General features: G+C 38.5%; 1 protein-coding gene across 1 annotated transcript in view; it reads left to right on the top strand.

Moving 5' to 3' along the window:
- Nucleotides 1–17864, top strand: part of COL6A6 (collagen type VI alpha 6 chain) — a 61442-nt gene that overhangs the window by 15697 nt on the left and 27881 nt on the right. The window contains exons 9-21 of the mRNA XM_026068009.1: nucleotides 1041–1390; nucleotides 3675–3753; nucleotides 5223–5368; nucleotides 5463–5555; nucleotides 6930–6983; nucleotides 9375–9446; nucleotides 9914–9940; nucleotides 12096–12140; nucleotides 12377–12430; nucleotides 12686–12748; nucleotides 13815–13880; nucleotides 15104–15157; nucleotides 16137–16172. Coding sequence (XP_025923794.1) covers nucleotides 1041–1390; nucleotides 3675–3753; nucleotides 5223–5368; nucleotides 5463–5555; nucleotides 6930–6983; nucleotides 9375–9446; nucleotides 9914–9940; nucleotides 12096–12140; nucleotides 12377–12430; nucleotides 12686–12748; nucleotides 13815–13880; nucleotides 15104–15157; nucleotides 16137–16172 — 1139 coding nt within the window. The remainder of the gene's footprint in view (nucleotides 1–1040; nucleotides 1391–3674; nucleotides 3754–5222; nucleotides 5369–5462; nucleotides 5556–6929; nucleotides 6984–9374; nucleotides 9447–9913; nucleotides 9941–12095; nucleotides 12141–12376; nucleotides 12431–12685; nucleotides 12749–13814; nucleotides 13881–15103; nucleotides 15158–16136; nucleotides 16173–17864) is intronic.

The following is a 17864-nucleotide window of genomic DNA, read 5'->3' as shown; positions in this document are numbered from 1 at the left end:
CTTTCCTGAGCCTTTTCTCCCTGATTCTGTTGTGACTGAAGCAAATAGGAAAACCCCAAACAGTTCCCATTATTTTCTCTTCTAGGGTTTGTATGTGTGCTATCTCCATTGCATTCATTTATTGCATCTCCTTGGCTCCCCCCCCACAAAGGGAGCTATGAATGAGAGAGAGAAAAACAGAGAACTGGAGTGAACCTTATATGGAAAAATGGTCAATAAGGACTAGCCCAAACTAGCAAACATGGGAAACAACTCTCTCTTTAAAAAGTGTTCCAGGGTCAATGGATGAAGAAGGAACAAAATTAGGGAGTGCACTGTTTTATGGATAAAACTGCATGCCTCAGACTTCCTTGCAAAGGTACAACAACGATTGATGATAATGCAGCTAGGGGCACAGAATAAACTTCAACATAAAACATGAAGATTCAAGGTACAGAAGAAACTAGCCAAATAATTTAGTTGCTTGACCAGGGCAGTGTGATCTAGGGGGAAAAAATAACCACATTGCAATATTTGCTGTTGTTTTCAGCAGCTGTGCAAGCAGTTCCATAACTGAGGCAGGCCTTACTTTACAGCAGCTGTTATTCACAGTGGGCATACGATGTTGCATTCTGCTTCTTAGGTTTGTTTCTTTGGCCTGTTGCTTTGTATTTATGTGCATCATCTGATCTTGTGATGAAGTGATGAAGCGCAGCCAGCCAGCAAGCTTTCCATTGCAATTGGAATATGTATTGCACATTCACAGCCAATAGCAAAGCCCATAGAAGCATTTTGCAAGATTAGGCCTTTGGTGAGGACCTAATCTGTTAGGCTGTTTTGCAGTGTGAGTGTCAGTCCTCAGCAGCTGCAAGTGACATAGCCGTACTGAAAGTGGTGGGCTGACAGCAATTTATATTTATGGAAAACCTGCTTCTCTGATTCTGATTTCTGCTTTTGAATCTATCATACTGAATTTTGTTCAAGTTCCTTGATTCTGACAAAAGACAAGATAATAAATAGCATATGTTGATGGTTTCCATTTTCCTCTGCTTTCTTCACAGACTGCAACATAGATCTTTCTATAGGAATTGATATTTTGCGGCACGTATGGCCAGTATCCATACTGCATCTAAAACAGAAATTACAAACGTTCCTCCCCAAACTTTTACTCCAGATGAAATCGCTGCCAAATGTCAGCTGTAATTTTGGCTCTCCAGTCAACGTTAAGTTCAAGTTCCAAGTGTTGGCACAGACCAACCAATTTGTCTTTGACTCTGATTTTGAAGACTATAATGAAGAGGTCATCCAGAAGTTCTTAGATGCACAGACTACTATAGACACCTACCTTAATGCAGACATCTTACAGGCACTTTGGGAGAAGTTCTTTAGTGTGACCTCTGCTAAAGTGAAGGTAAATTAATGTGCGAATGTATGTGATTCTGTGGTGAAAAACTGATGCAGTTTAAAGTTTGCTGACTTTAATACTGAATACTCGAGGGAAAAAGGTAGCTCAGGAATTGGCGAGTCTAATAAATTCTTTCTTTCATCTTCCTATAACTGCATATGTCAATTCCTATTCCCTGAGCATTTCTGCAGTGAGATGATAACCAGAACATTTGGGTTAATACATATGATCACAAGCATTCACACAGGAAACATTCTTACTTCTTGGCATCTCTTTGCACTTTGTGTAGTGGAAACAGTTCTCTTTCAGAAATTCCAAATCCTGATCCTAATTCCCTGTCCTGAGTAGTGAGAGCTCTAAGCAGAAGTCACAGAAAATATAACCCAAGAACTTTGTTTACAGAGGTTAACTTCTGTAGCTAATTTATCAATAATTTCAAAAAACAAAGTCGACTTCTGCCCAGGGATAACTGGCAATCAGAAAAATGGGTATAGACACTGTTAATCTCATCCATCTTGAAATGAGGTGAAGGGAGAAGTACAGGGCTTGATCCAGTCTTGCTGAAGTGAATAGGGATCCTTCCACTTAGCTGAATGAAAATTAAATCACATTATAATTTTTCAGGATCATTGCCCTGACAGTTTATTTTTAATAAAGCACTGACTCAGTAAAGCACAGTGCATGTCCAGTAGTAGCTGTTTGGATATGATCGCTTACTAAGGTCTCCATCCAAGAAGATATTTCTACTGAGGAAGGACAGTTCAGCCCTTGTCAAATACATCAAGCATTTTCTCCATGTTCCTTGTTTTAATTTTTTTTTTAAAGTGTTAATTTTAATCTAATGAGAAGTGTTCCTGGAAAGCTGTATTGTTACAAGTTCCTCTGTTTTCAGATGAAAATGGGCACCCTATATTTTTCAGCATATTTAACTTTTTTTTTTTTTCCCAAAGATGTCTTAAGATATCATTTTCCTCTGGATGGGGAACATGGCCATATGAGATACTGCTTCTGTTGAGTCTCACTAGAGAGATTTTGTTTGTACAAATAAAAGCAGTGTTTTTTCTCCTAATTGCCAATTCTGTTAAATTCCTATGGAGGATCAGAGTTAAGCAAGGCTCCTTTCTGCTCATGCATTATTACTAGAAATAGAGTGTAAATCTCACAGTGGATTAATATTCCTTTCTGATACTGTTTATGTGCTAATTGTAAATACAAGATTTTAGAATGGACATGAAATCACAATTTAATCTTCATAGGGTCCTGAGCAATAACGTGCTTGTTCTATAAAATTTATCAGCTATAAAGCTCATCAGGTATAGTGATTATTCTGTTGCTTGCATTTCTTCTTTTGTTACTTAATTTTCAGTAAAGAATCTGGACCTAATTCCAGCATTTTTGACAGAGCAAGACTCAGATGTATTCCAGCAAGTGCTTTATATAAGTAAAAGCTTTGTAAGTGTGTGTGTGTGTGTGTGTGTGTGTGTATACATACACACAAATATATATAAAATGAGCTAACACCTCCCTCTTTTTTTCCACCATATTTTTAAATTGAAAAGATTGCCAGAAAATCACCAAACCCAGGCCCACAATTTTTTTCCAGCAATCTGTGATGTATTTGCCTAGTTACGGTCCTATTCTCCACTGCAAACACAGAGGGTCAATGTTAGCATACTTATTAAGAGTGAGCTAAGCCTTATGCCTTAACAGGAAAAAGATTGCAGGGACTGGAGCTGGGTGGTGCACTGTGCTTGTGTGGGAAGAAGTGAGGGGACCTAAAAGTCTGTGGGGAGGGAAGACGGTACCCTGAGAGGATGGACTCCCTGGTGTGGCTCAGATGACACATCCAACTGGGGGCTGCAGAAGGGAAATTTTTTCCAGAAAAAGAAATTCTGCTTGCTCTAAATTCTTGTGCACATTCACATATAAGAGAACTCCTGTGACATAAGAAAAAACTCTTCAAGGGATAAGTCAGAGCAGRATTGGCCTTCAGCCTAGCACACTAGGAAAGTGGCAGGTATAATACAACTAATAGCAATGCTAAGAACTGTGGTCAGCAAGACAAACCGCTCAAATGAGGGTGCTGTGAGAGAAAAGATGGTTTTGTGTGCTGTTCTCCTTGCTCCTCAGTGCTTTTCCTGACATGCATACCTAAGACATGTACTGTACATGATGTACTGTAATTTGAACTATCTCATAGCCAATTTTCAATGCAAATTTTAATTTTTATAGTGACCCCATGTTTAATATCTCTTGCCAAGTGATCTGGTTGTGCTCCTTTTCCTGACAGGTTCTGTTAATATTTTCGGATGGGCTGGATGATTCACTGGAAAATCTAAGAAAGGCAGCCAACTCCCTTCGCCTCAAAGGTATTGTTGCACAGTACTGACACTCCAACCTCCTACTGCCCCATTGGCCAGTGCCTTGCTCCTCCACTGCAACTTTTCCACATACCGTGACTCTCCAAGATCACGGCATTGCTCAGGAGTCATTGGGAGAATGCTTGCTTCTCCATGTGAACTAGTGTTCATGATGGCTCATAACCGTTGTCTCTTCCATGTATTCATAAGGGGGTTTTCATCTTCAGTTGTACTCTTGAGCCAATATTTTGTGTATATTCAATGAAGGCAGATGACTTTTTTAATCCTGCAGTTTGTTATTTAAGTTGTATTTCTGATTTACGTCAGAACCTTTGGCAATGCTGACCTGAAATGGAGATAAAACAGAGACTGACCCTAAGCTTAGGGCAGACAGAAGGCTTCAGGAGGCAATGAGGCTTCAAATGGATTTTGCTACAGAAAATGACTCCTTTTGTTGTGTTCCTCCGGCTTGAACCTTTTTGACGCTTCTCCATCAAACAGAAGCTGTTGGTTGGAGCCCCTTTGGTCAGATCACTACATGGTACAAAATTCCCACTGCCTAGAGTGCAGGTGGTGAAGAGAGTGAAAAGCAAGGGAAAAAGGTTTCCATCTAAGAGGAAAAGGGGAGCGGAGATCTTATGAAGAGAAACAGCAGTTGAGGAAGGGGAAAACTGGCCTCACTTGGTAATATCTCAAGCACCATTTGGCTATTTCCTTCTGTTCTGCTCTTAGGTTTCTGCATCAAACCCAATTTCTTGTGCAGATATTTTACTCCACTTACAAATATAATATAGAAAGGCCAAAGATTTAACTACATTGAAAACAAAGTTTTAAAGACCAATTAAAATGTGTTGCAAAAATATAGTTCAGTTGTGAGATAAAGTGGAATTGCGTCTTTATTTGTTGCCAGAAAAGGTCAAATAAATGGAAACAGGAGGAACCCTGAAATCCATTTGTATAAACATGTAATTCAGTAAGTAGAGGCAGACAGAAATCCTCTGAGGCTGTCCCCCAACTGAGGAAATGTCTTAGGCCAAGTACAAAGCTCTGATTCCCCTTTTCTTCCCTTACTCATTTGTCCATGGTTGGGAAATGATGCCAGAAGCCAGCCCAAGGTTGCAGAGGGCCTGGGATGATCCCAGCCTCTGGAGTGCATCTGGAGAGCAGCTGGGGCAGGCGCTGAGTTAGACCCACCTCTGGCTTCTGCAGAAAAATACAACTGTCTTGGCACTGAAGTTAGCTCTGAGGCCAAAGTGTCAGTCCAGCCTAATAACTGGGAAAGAGAAGTTAATTGGAAAATTACTGGTCTGGATTTCTCTCTCATACTTTGTTCTCAATGGCTTGATTTCATTCAGCATACTGAGTTGAAGTCATGAAATCTATTAGGAGTCTTTTAGAGAACTGCTCTCATATCTAATCATTGTGTCAATTAATATATTTCAGGCATTCAATAATTTAAATCTGTGCTTATGTTGAAGGCCTTGATGCACTTTTAATAGTTGGTGTGGACAATACACAGAACTTGACTGAACTTCGGGAAATAGAGTTTGGCAGAGGGTTTGGATACAACGAACCTCTGAGTGTTGGATTTACAGATATTGCAAGCATCTTGCAGAGAAACCTCGTAAGTCTTCTGTGATATAAACAAAAGGAAGAAAGAGCAGGCTTTGTTTTGTAATCTATCATTCATAAATGAGATATTGCTTGTTGTTTTTCAGGATATTATTGCAGAAAGGAAATGCTGTAATGTTTTTTGTAAATGCTTTGGAGAAAATGGTGATCATGGTGGCCGGGGACACCCTGGAAGGAAGGTAGGAGAGCTAAGATAGACACTGCTTAAGAATTGGTTTATTTTTCCAGGTGTTTTCTTTTTTGTAAAAACTCAGTGTGAGTATGCAAGTGCTCACAACCCTTATTGTTAGGACAGACAAAGAAGAAACATGCAATATGATCATTTCTCTGCTGCATGTTCTGTTGCAAAATGTTTTTGTAACGAAAATCATTCAGCAGTATAATGATACATAGTAAGATGCATAGTAAGTGGCTTTGCAGATTTTTTGGTGATGATCACTGAGCACTCTCCTCCACCAGTTCAGCAGCAGAAAAATGGAAAGGGTTTTAAGAATAAATTCTGCTTAACCAAGGGCCTTATCAGCTGCTGTGAACCAGAAACTTGCAGCTGCTAAGCTGAGAGTATAAAATTCCTTCTTCACTAGATGCCAGTCCCATCCTTTTTTTGTGTGTCCTGGTTATTTCCTCTCCTCATCCAACACAGCACTTTCAAAAGTCACATTATCTGCTTTAACCTTTATATCGTGTCTTGTAAGCCTTTGAAGCATTTCAGATTTCACTTCTACAGCATGCTAGTAGACCTCATTATTAAGGTTTTTAGTATGTGTAACCTCCACTTGTCCATTATTCTTTTCATTCCATTATTTCTACTTTATTCCAGTGACACTCTAAATGAATTATATTTGTCGTTCACACTTTTCAGTTATCTGGTTGTAGTCAAATCCATTATTGGTTATCTGTTAGCAAAGGTGTAGTTCTAATATTTATTCATAGACCACTGTACTGATTTCTTCCATTGCTCTTGTCAATCTTCTAACACCTTTGTGTTTTATTTAGACATTTCTGGATTATTGTGCTCACATTTTTGTCTGTTTCTATTCCTAGAAGTCTCTTGGCTCTGTCTGTTCTAGTTTCACTCCATTCAAGTTGTTGTGTTTTTTTTTTTCCCCCCTGAGGGGGTGAGGTTTGCATCACTACAAAAACTACAATATTCCTAAACTATTTGTAAGGTATTGTGATTTCTTTGTTCTCAGTAGTATTCAACTCCTTATACTTTTATAGCTTCACCTTAAAATTTCATTACTATGTATTTCTTCCTTTTCCAACCCCCCAAGAAGGATGTTTAATATGACCAAATATTCCAGTGAGCTCTGTTAAGCAAACAGTTTCCTGAAATAATGTACAGAAATGTTATTGATTATTATTGTAATTATTCTTTTCACAATCATGTCAAGTATACAGGACTGTCCATAGATGGAGCCTGCTCTCGCCAGCATAAGCAGATCTAGATTTCAAGAAATTTTTTCTGTCTGCATCTGCAGAGTAATCTGATACAAATGAAGCCAGTATGCTTGGAGAACAGTATTACTTATGTCTTATGTTCCTGTCTTCAGGGAAGTACAGGTTACAGAGGATCTCCTGGCCATCCTGGTGAGGAAGGTGGGATTGTAAGTATACACTGTTTCTTCTTGCTAAGATGATATTAGTTGGTGCCTGAATCTGTCTGCACTTACTCATTCAGTGCTCATCAATATTAATCCAAAGTGTGTCTAAGCAGCATGTGTCTGAAGGTGAATATATGGGCTCAATTCTCTGTGCACCTCTACCTTACCATAGTTAGTGACAGCTCCTAATCCAGAATCAGAATTGGTTAGACAGAATCATCCAACAGCATTTTATCTGGCAGATTTATGGCTAACTGATATACTCATTTCTCATGACAGACTGTAGCCAGAATTTGTGCTGACAGTTCTCACAGAAAAGACCATCCCTTCCCTTCTTAGCATGAATGCATAACTTATAACTGGATAACAAAGTTAAGTTTTGTAGCATGTGATTATTGTTTTGATGCATTTCCCAAATCCTTTGCAGTGAGCTAATCCTGCCATAAACGTCAGCATAATGTACATAAACCAAACCCCAGCCCACTGGGAGTATTTTTTCCTCTTTTGCTTCTAGAAGCAAACAAACAAACAAAAATTCTCCAAAGAATAACAGAGAATTTCCTTAGCACTAAACACAGAAGTAGATTTACAGCACTGCAGCCTATGACTTGAACATCACTCCTAACTACAGGGTAAAAGCCTGCAAACGAAGAACAAGCCTAGGATTTTTCTCTGTACATAAGTATACAATCCACATTGGAGTAATTCCTATTCTCAGTATAGATCAGCTAACCCGAACTTGCCCTGGTGAGGCTGCCTGGGGCAAGCCAACTGTCCGTTCAGAAAAAGGCAGTAATGGGAAAGAACAGTTCTCATCCGAGATTATCAAGAAAGCATGTTGTGATAGTCGTTTAACAGTTTCATTGAAAAGTTGTTGCTACTTGAACTGTTTTCACAGAAATCTTTTATTCTTAACCAGGGGCCTAATTTGCTAACTGACATAATGAAGTTTCATATAAGCGATTTCTAGGATGACTTAAAAATATTTGTCTTGCTGACTCAGGAACAGAACTGTTTTCACAATCCTTTGCAAGATATGAGTGCCATGGCATAATGAGAATTCAAGTTCAAACCCTGAGTTTTGTTTTTGTTTTTTTAATGTAAAACTTTTTGAATACATTGAAATAGGAGTGTCACTAATTTTTCACCACTGCATTTTGATTTGAAAGTAGATTCTAAATCTTGTCTTTTTGCAGTGGTCTGGGGTGAAAATAATTTGGAATTTTTTGGGGGGAAATTGAAATTCTATTTTTGACATTCTGAGAATCCAGGACAATCTGGTGCAAAAGATGCATGACAGAAATCTTGTTCCTGAATTTTCTGGTCCCTTCCTTTTCCTTCTCTTTACTGTGGAAGGATGAAGAGAAGTCATCTCCACACTTTCAGAAAGTTCCTTTAACTCCTGGAAGTGAAGCCAATAAGTGAATTTCATATTGCACATTTTCCCTACTAAGGGCTAACCTTTTCTCCTGCTGAAAGAATTTGAAGCATCCAAAACAACTGAGTGTAATAAAATACATAACAAAAGGCAGACTGTGCTGATAATAGATTAGAGAAGATGGCAAAAGGAGAGGAAAGAGACTGAGGAAACAATGCTTGACAGTGTTGGTTTATCATGCCATAGTACTCACTTCAGAAATTAGTCTTAAAGCATCACATAGGCCATGGAGCCAGGCCAAAATGCTCAAACTTTTAGATTTTCATACTGTGGTGTGGTGCTGTAGCACCATTTTCTAACTGAAGATACAATGTGATCCATGTTGTATCTTTGCAAATCTAGAGAGATGCATTTCTGTAAAAGAGGAGAAAAGAAAGTGTAGAAATTGTCCCTGCTTTGCTGAGCTAGGTTTATCTTCTTTTGCATACTAGCATGGGAGCTGTCATGCCTGCTCTGTGTTTGCTCTCATTTACTCTGTCATTGTTTACATTTTTAGGCAGCAATTTTAAGGGGTTCTGAAAAACCTTTAGGGGCTACTCAGAGATGTTGCTCTCTTTCTAGTATTTTTTAAAGCTTCAGTCCTAAGAGACAGGGAATAGAAGCCTTCAAAGATCAGTGACCAGAGGGAAGGCATTTAATATTTGGTTAAAAAACAAACTACTGAAGTGCTATACCTTCAAGTACAAATATTTCAGTCAGAAATTGGCACTGCAGTCTAAACATGGTGTGATAGAGCAGACAACCATAGTGCAACTCAAACTGGTAGTGGAGTGATCTCTGCAGAGAATAAGTCAAAGCCCTTTAAAGCCAGTATAAAAATTTCCAGTGACTTCCAAGTGTGTCCTTACTGTAGTGAGTGGTGATATTTAATTCTGTCTTGCCTTAATCTTATCTTATGACATAACCAGTGACCAGCTTTGTATGGACGACTTTTAATATTCCCACTTGCTCCTCAGGGGGAGAGAGGTCCAGTCGGTTTCAACGGGACTCAAGGAGACAGGGGATGTTCAGGTGCCAGAGGTCATAAGGCAAGTATGTCACTTTGAAAAATTTTCTAATCTTGTTTCCCACAAACCTGTTCTCGGTACTGAGGACAAATCGCTGGGCTATTTTCCTGGAGTGTGGATGAAGAGCAAGACCCAGCTGTCAGAATAGCAGAGAATTTTTCCTGTCTTCTTTCAAGAGGTACTTTGCAGACACACAGCACAGTCCAATGGCTAGGGAGTTTGCTGACTCAGCGACTTGCCAGTTGCTTTTCCATCACCAGGACCAAGCTGTCCTTGGCTAAAAATGAAAAAGCTTCACAGGACAGGAATGAAAATGATGGCTGCGCCATCTTCCTACAGGAAAGGGCTCAATTCCCTATGTGACAATACAGGTCTTTCGCTTATGGACTGCAAATACTGAGCCCACACATGCCTCTATGCAGCAGGCTGCTTCTCAAGCTCAAAAAATACTTTCACCAAATTTCATCCATGTTTGCTTTTAATTTCAGGGGTCCAGAGGCTATCAGGGAAGCCAGGTATGTGATCTTACATGTGACCAATTTTCTGTAAGGAGAACAGTTCATGTTATTTTGTAAGATGAAAATACCAGCACTGAAGGAAAACAGTGTAAAACCATCAGGGTATTTCATGTATTTTTCCTATGTTGGTATAAAAATGGATTTAAGTGCAAGCTGTTAAGTGCCACACTATCAGAAAACAGCAGTCTTATTTGTATTGAATTTTTAACATGGTTGCAGTCATATTTGATTTAGTGTAGTTGCCAGAAAAGGAAGAGTACTTACTAGCAATTTGAATCATCTGTCAAGGCAGTCATTCAGGTGTTAAACAGAGGTGGGAATGATTGTTATCTCTCTGTCTCATTTGATTAAAGAAACCCTAGTTATCTAGTTTTGACTAGACACATAAGTTTTGGGTGACTAAACTTAAGTCAGCTGAATCTTTTATTCTAAATGTTGAAGAAGCAGAGCAGAAAGGGGGGGAAAAAGATTGTGACTAATATTTATTGTGGTTTTGGACATCATTTTCACTGAGTCATTATTGACACTTTTTCATTATTCAAACTTCCCTGTCAGCTGTTTTTGTCAACCACGGATCTTGCAACTCCACTAATTTAGCCTTTCAAACATACCTGCTCATCAAAAAGTTATTGTCACGAATTTGTTAATACAATGTGAAGTCTGGAAGAGAAAGATCATAACAACAACGTTAGGTTGCAAGCCAGAGCAGTGAAAATGGAATTCACATTATATCGGGTGTTTTGATGACAAAAACCCTCCTGAGTTTTTGAGGGTCCTAAATTTTTCCTCGACACCATTTACTTCCAAACCTGAGCAGCTACACATGCAGGAAAGTTCAGGGAGCGTTTTTCAGCTCTATTTGAAGCACTGCCCTTTACTGACTTTCTTAATCCTCCCATGTATTTACTGCTTCCTATTGCATTTTCTAGTCTTTTCCCTAACTTATTTGTCCTTCTTTAAATATCTGAAACATAGAGTGAGAGTTAAAACAGTTGTTGATTTTGGCTTGTTCAATTTGAATTGTTCAGTGGGATGTATCGGGAGCAACTAACCTCAGGAGCACAAACCGTACGGAAATCCAAGAAAAATGAAATTTCTTCATTATATTGTGTCACTATATCCACTAATTTTATTTTAATTAAAAATACAAAACTTTCAGCGTAGAAAAATGTGATTCAATACTGGTAACCTAGTAAGGTTGAGGCCATTTATTGAAGGCTGCAAAGCGTTTTAATAAAGTGATTTGGAAAAAAAAGCAATACAGATTATTTAATACTGTGAAGTTTGGCCCAGGTTTGCTGAGGTATGAAAAGAGGGAGGGAAAAATTAAGACTGGAACAAAAGTCATGATTGCTTACTTAGTGTGCAACATTTTTCTGGAATACTTAATCAAGAAATGCTTGTTTATGAACATCAATATCAAGATATACAGCCAGTTAACTTTTCTGGTAGTACATTCAAAATTCTTGTAAATAAATGAAATTTCTCTCAGGAACTTTTACTAGGTATTTTTGACCCATTCAATTTAGCATCAAAACTTACAAAACAGTTGTATCTGTAGGCTCTATCAGACTAAGACTCCTGTTGATTTAACTAGCATTTAGAACATGGTCTTGTGCCACTTTCAGTGATTTCTTAATTACCTTTTCAGCTTTCAGGGTATTAAAATGATTGTAGTCCCTGCTAATTTCATTCTTTATTACAACTAAGAACATCACAGTTAATGCTTTTATTTTTATCCCAGTAGAGAAAGAGGAAAGAGGCACTTCAAAGTATCCTTAAAAACTGAGCGGTATATTGGAATATATGTCGATTGTGAGAGTGCTGCAGCTTGGAAAAATATTTGAAAAACTGACCGATGGCAAAGCTGAATTTAAATCCTGGCAGAGACCTATAGTTTTAATAACCATTGTTCATAATATTACCTATTCTTAACTATGAATTATTTTAAAAGTTAATAATTCTTTAAGATTTCTTTATTTCTTAGTTTAGTTATTGTTCTTGGCTATTCTTGCTAGCCATTAATAACCACTTTTCTTATTCAAGTTCCCCAAAGCAGGTGAACATTTCTCCTTCTGTATAAAGACTTTCTCCTTGTCCAAACAGGCAAGTTTCCTGATGCTAATAGGATGTTTCTTGCATATTGCTACAGGGTGAACATGGTGAGAATGGACTTGATGGCACTGATGGAGAACAGGTAGTCTTTGCTTCAAACATGTAATGCAATTAAAGAGGCTTACCTCCGGGTTCAGAAGTACAGACTGTGGTGGCTTTGAGTGGGCTTTGAACCTGAACAAAATTCAGTTGTTTAATGTTTGGAGTTGCATATCTGACAGAAATTGGATCCTGCTAGACAATTTGTGAACCACATTTGTAAGAAGGAACATCCATTAATTATTTGCGTTTCTGTTTTTTTACTCTTTGTGGGTCTAGGGAGAACGTGGATCTCCTGGTCCTTCTGGTGAGAAAGGCAGGCCAGGAAAACAGGTGAGGTATCCTTTATAGTAATGTTTAGATCTCATGGAAGCCACTGCCATCTTTCCAAAATATAATGCCAAGTCTGTAATGCCTGTGACTTGTTTTTACCAGATGCCTATTCTCTAACTTAATGTGACTCCCTGGTGTAAATCAGTGTAGCTCCATTGACTTAAACAGATCTGTGTTCACTTATCCGGCCTTCCTGTACTTCAGATACTGTCTGTACCTATACCCTAATTGCTTGTGTTGTCTTTGTGACTCAAGGGCAGAAAAGGTCCCAGAGGAGAATCGGGTGAGCGAGGAGAGCCTGGTCTAAGAGGAGATCATGTAAGTGTACTCCTTCATTTTTGGTAGGTTGAAAAGGCTTTCATTGCAACGAATGCTGATTTCTGACTTGATTTTGTGATGGACTTACCTGAAATATAGTATGTGTTGAAGAGTCCTTCATGAAGGATCATGTCCAGGAGGACAGCACAGCACTTTGCAAAGAGTACAGTGTATTCCAGGAGTTTTGAATTCTCTGGCTGCAGATGGACTGATGTATTGATACATTGCTTGGAAGCAGATGTTTAAGCCGAAGGTCTCTTGGTTGTTCCCTTCTTTTTTTTTTTTTTTTTTTTTACTGTGGGCAACATAGCTCCTTCTGGAGCTATTTAGTCCTCTGGTGTTTCCTGCCCTGCAGAGGGATTTCTGAATGACTTCAAAACCCCATGAACTGATTCTTGATTAGAAATTTATAATGATGCAAGAGAAAGTTACTTTTTCATGCTGACATTTCTTCCTTGCATACTCCAGAGCAAACCCTATATAAATTGCTGTTTCTGGGGACTAAGATTTCAGTGGAGGCATAACACTTCTTGTATCATAACTTTGTCTTTTCACATGCATCTTGGAGACCTCTGTTCCAAACAATCAAAGATAACATGTTGACTCCTCTGTTTTAATGCTTATACAAGAAGTCAGGTGTCATAGTAGCATGGTCTCTTTGAAAGCTCAGAATTTCAGCTGTCTGGGTCCAGCTGCCCTTTCTGCAGCATTAAGTGCCTGAATGCAGCTCCATTCTAGGACAACCCATTGCTGAAAATCACCAGTCAGTTATGATCTTAGCTCAGTTAACTATACAAAAGCAGCCAGAACAGCTTCATGTTCTCGGAGTTTAATTTGTTGCCCATTGACAATATTTCTCTTCACATCTTTGCAAAAGAAACTTGAGGACTTTGCAGGACTGCGTGCATAATGTTCTTGCAAACATCCTCTTTTAAAATAGTCTTTGCATTTCTTGTTGGCTGCAAAGACAAATCTCATTAATCCTATTTGCATATCCTGCCTTTGTAGTTACAATAGTAAAGGTGTGGTCACACAAAACGCTGAGCTTTCTGCTTGACTTTTCCAGGGGGATCCTGGGATTAGCAATAATGTTTCTGGTCCTATGGGTGAAAAAGGAAACCCAGCACAGCAGGTAAGCATGTTCTGCATTACGAAGAGAGAGGATTTGGATGTTTGCTAAGTTTGCTGGCATGGGACATTGCTGTCCAATGACCAAGCAGCTCTTTTCTTTTGTTTTATACTTTGTCTTTAGTGTATGTCTGCAACACAGAAAGTTTTAAGAAATTCTTGATACTGTAAAATAAGTAAATAAATAATTTAAAAAGGACTGTAGTGAAGACTATGTTAATATTTTCATGAGCTAGACTGTCAAACTGGGTCAGATCTAAGGGAAGATATGTTGCAATTTTTGCCTGGATTTGGCAAATACGGATAAATATATTCTTCTAGCACAAACTCACATCAACAAATTGAGACACTTCTAGTCATGGATTATAGGGATTTTGTTGAAAATGTTTTTGGGAGAAAATGCATTGGATATCAACATGTTATACATATTTTATTATCTAACTGCTGTTTCCTTGGAGTGGCAGATGAACTCTGTTCTGGCCTGTATTAGAACATAAGTGCTTCTATACGTGCTTATAAAATGATGTCTGAATTTTATGAGATGTTTGAACAATACTGCAAGAAAAGAAATATAACAAAAAAATCATAGCCCATTTTACTATCATACTTAGTTTCTAAAAAAAAAAAAAAAAAAAAGATATATAGTTGAAAAATAGTATACAAGTGATCATGGATGAAAGCTTATGAGGGTGAGACCTAGCCAAGTGTGAGAAAAATCCCTTTGTAGAAATTTGATTCAGTTTGAAGAAACATGTGCGTGTATTTTCAGACAAACATACCTATGTGTACATATATGTATACACAGAGTGTGCTGAAAGTAGCAGAAAAACTACAAAGCTCACTCTCCAGAGAAGAATTGTATTTTGATGMCACTTTGGCAATAAACATCACTACTTTCTAATCAGTCTGTCTTGAGAAGTCCAACTGAAAGACTGAAGTCAACAAATATGATCTCACAAAAGCCTTGACCAAATATCAGCTGTTAGTATCGGATGTATTAGAAATTTAAAGCAAGCTTGATCTCTCTTGTTTACAATTTTTGTTTATGAACAACTTTCAGAAAACAAAGATCAAATGTTTAGCATAATACAACTGATTGCAATGAAATTACTTAGGAGAACTATTACTTTAGGAAAAGAATCAATGAAGAATCATAAAAATAAGAATGTGCAAGTACAAGAATAAGATAAAATATTTAAAGAGCTTGTTCATTCCTTTGCTTTGCAGGGGGATCCAGGACCACAAGGACTCCAAGGAGAGCAGGGTGATCCTGGTGCTGATGTAAGAACAGTTGTCAATATAGGGTGGAAGTAACTGATCCAAGACACAATGAAGTTCCCATTGAGAAGACCAGTTTTCCTCTCCTTTCTTTTTTTCCCATAGTTAAAACAGCTGAAATGACAGGCAAAAAATCTTCTAAAACTTACATAGCAAAAAAATAATTGACTTCAAATTTAGCAGCTCATGTGTATTACATTGGATATTTTTTTAATCAGGAATATACTGTCCAGCAAAAAATCTAAATCTGACTCATGTGAGGTTATAAGCCCAATACTTGGTGATGAGGCAGCGTTCTCTGTAAGCCTTAATTGATTGGAAATTTCAGCATAGATAAATCTATCCTCTCTTCCTTCCTGTGACTCTTAGTAAGTTCCATATGCCCATCTGAGCCTATATAAGCTCAATGGCAGCTGAGCTGCTCTTTTTAATCTACTGGAGACTGGAACGTATGAAGGCACCTTTTGTAGTCTGTCAGAAAGGATCCTAAAGCTAATGTCTGGGATGCTGATCACTCCGCAGCCAGGCTGCAGAAACATTCTAGAAGACTCTAGTGATGCTGAGGTTTAACAGTCATGTTCACTAGTGCTGCTGAGCAGTATGTGGAGGGAAGCAGTGCTGACCTTTTGGCTCAGAGAGAGAGGAGAGGGCTCTTGTTCTGTTAAATTTTTAGCCAAGGGGCAGTGGGCTGGGAAGATGTTTTCCAGAATTTTGCTGGGGGGCTATGGGAGAGTGGGAGGATGTCTTCCCTCTGCACTTTCTACGGGTCTAAAGCATTTTCTTTGATAATAGTACTACTTGTTTAAGGTTTTCTAGCCCAAATTCACTGTTTCCTCATCTTTACCTTAAACAAATGGGATTTTTGTTCCTTTCTTTGAAAATGACATCTGATTTCCATAAGCTGAACGTATATGGTTATAAGCAGATGTTTCACATATTGCTCAGTGTTCTGGATGTAATCTCTTGTGCCACTCCTTCCTAGGGTGCCGAAGGTCGAAGAGGCTCTCCAGGCATAAAGGTGAGTGGCTAGCACTGGTGCTCCCTATCTATATGCAACTACATGTCCAGCCACATATCCAGCCTGAGCTTTTGGTCCTCTTAAAAGGGAAATTTCAGCGTGATACAAGACACTGAATTCAATTTTATTTAACAATCAAAAGTCAGTTTCAAGCCACGACACCCTTTGGCTCTCAGATGGATGTACTAGAGGCCCTCCTGACTTGAAGGCTTTAGAACTCTAAAGGAGAATCAAAGCTTTCATGGAAATAAAAGGTCATTTTCTTTTACTGTTAAGGCAAATTTGGGAACATAAATGGAAGAGAGACAGTCACTAGTGGTGAAAACAATGAGCAGTCAGGCTCCATTCCTGAAGCACAAGGCTGAAAGTTGAATGGTTTCCTCCTGCTTCCCTACATGCACGCAGATGTGCAAGGACACACACCTGCGCGCTCTAAAACTCTCTTCTGTAGAGAATTATTCCATTTCATAGGGGGTGTAGAAAAGATTTAACTCTCTGATATTCCTCAGACCTTTAGGCTAGCTGTCCTGCGTGGTGGTGTTATAATAGAGAGGAATCAAACTGCCGAAAAATATCCTCATGCAAAACTTATGCTGGCTTTGATTTTTCAGAAAACCAGAATCCACAGAGTTTGTCTGGGATTCTCACCAGGGACATTGGCAGCTTCCATTAGAAATTATGACACATTCATATGCAAGGGAATAATGCATATACATTGGCATTGTTCAGCCAAAGCTTTTCCCCCTTCTGCTTATCTTCAGAAGGACTAAAATTATGTGATTATAATATGCTGCCTGATAAGTTATTAAAAAAATTACCAATTAGTTCAGAAGTATAAAGTTATGGAAAGGCAGGTTCTGATGATTGAGAAAAAGGAAGAATGATCTTTCATTTTAAGCTTCTTAAATCCAGCACAAAATCAAACCAGATTTGTGTGGCATTATAAATACTGAAGTGAGTAGCTCTTTCAAGACTTGTACTTCTGGCCCAGCACACAATCAATCCCTTAGTCGCCAAGAGTCCATAAGTTGCTTTTGGACCTCAAAAAGAGCCCCAGATAGTACGTAATTTGACTAATTTCTGTCTTTATAGGAAGTTCAGCTATGCAGCAGAGACAAAATTAAAGCTATTTTTAAATGGTGGTTTCCCAATATATAAACAGAACACGGAGTTAACTGCAGCTCTGAAAACCAGCTCAAAGCATGTAGAAGATTTTATTTCTGTGAAAACAGAGGGGAGAGAGTTCCAGAAATGAATCAAGATTTTGAAGACAGTTGAATTCCCCAAACAGATCTCCAAGAGAATATAGTGCAGTATGAATGCTTGTATGGGATATAAGGAACAGATCAACCTTCATGGATGCTGACTGATCCTTCCAGAAAGATCCTTTAATCACTTGGGGAAAATTGTCTCATTATCACAAATGTCACTGTTGGGTTGAAGCCCTGGTTTTCCCAGACCTATACTCTGTGGAGCCACAATGAAAAGGAGCTATCTCCAGAGCTGTAATTGCTAAAGACATCACTGCCCTTCTGTTGAGTGAACTTTTAGGTAATATTCTTGGAAAAGATATCTTGTTTTATCTCAGGGTGAAAATTACAAAATCACAGAATCACAGAATGGTTGAGGTTGGAAGGGACCTCTGGAGATCATCTAGTCCAACCCCCCTGCTCAAGCAGCATCACCTAGAGC

The sequence above is a fragment of the Apteryx rowi genome, unplaced genomic scaffold (assembly GCF_003343035.1).
Source record: "Apteryx rowi isolate R43461 unplaced genomic scaffold, aptRow1 scaffold_266, whole genome shotgun sequence".
Classification (NCBI taxonomy): Eukaryota; Metazoa; Chordata; class Aves; order Apterygiformes; family Apterygidae; genus Apteryx; species Apteryx rowi.
Note: the sequence above shows the minus strand (reverse complement) of the source record. Positions and strands in the feature narration are given on the sequence as shown.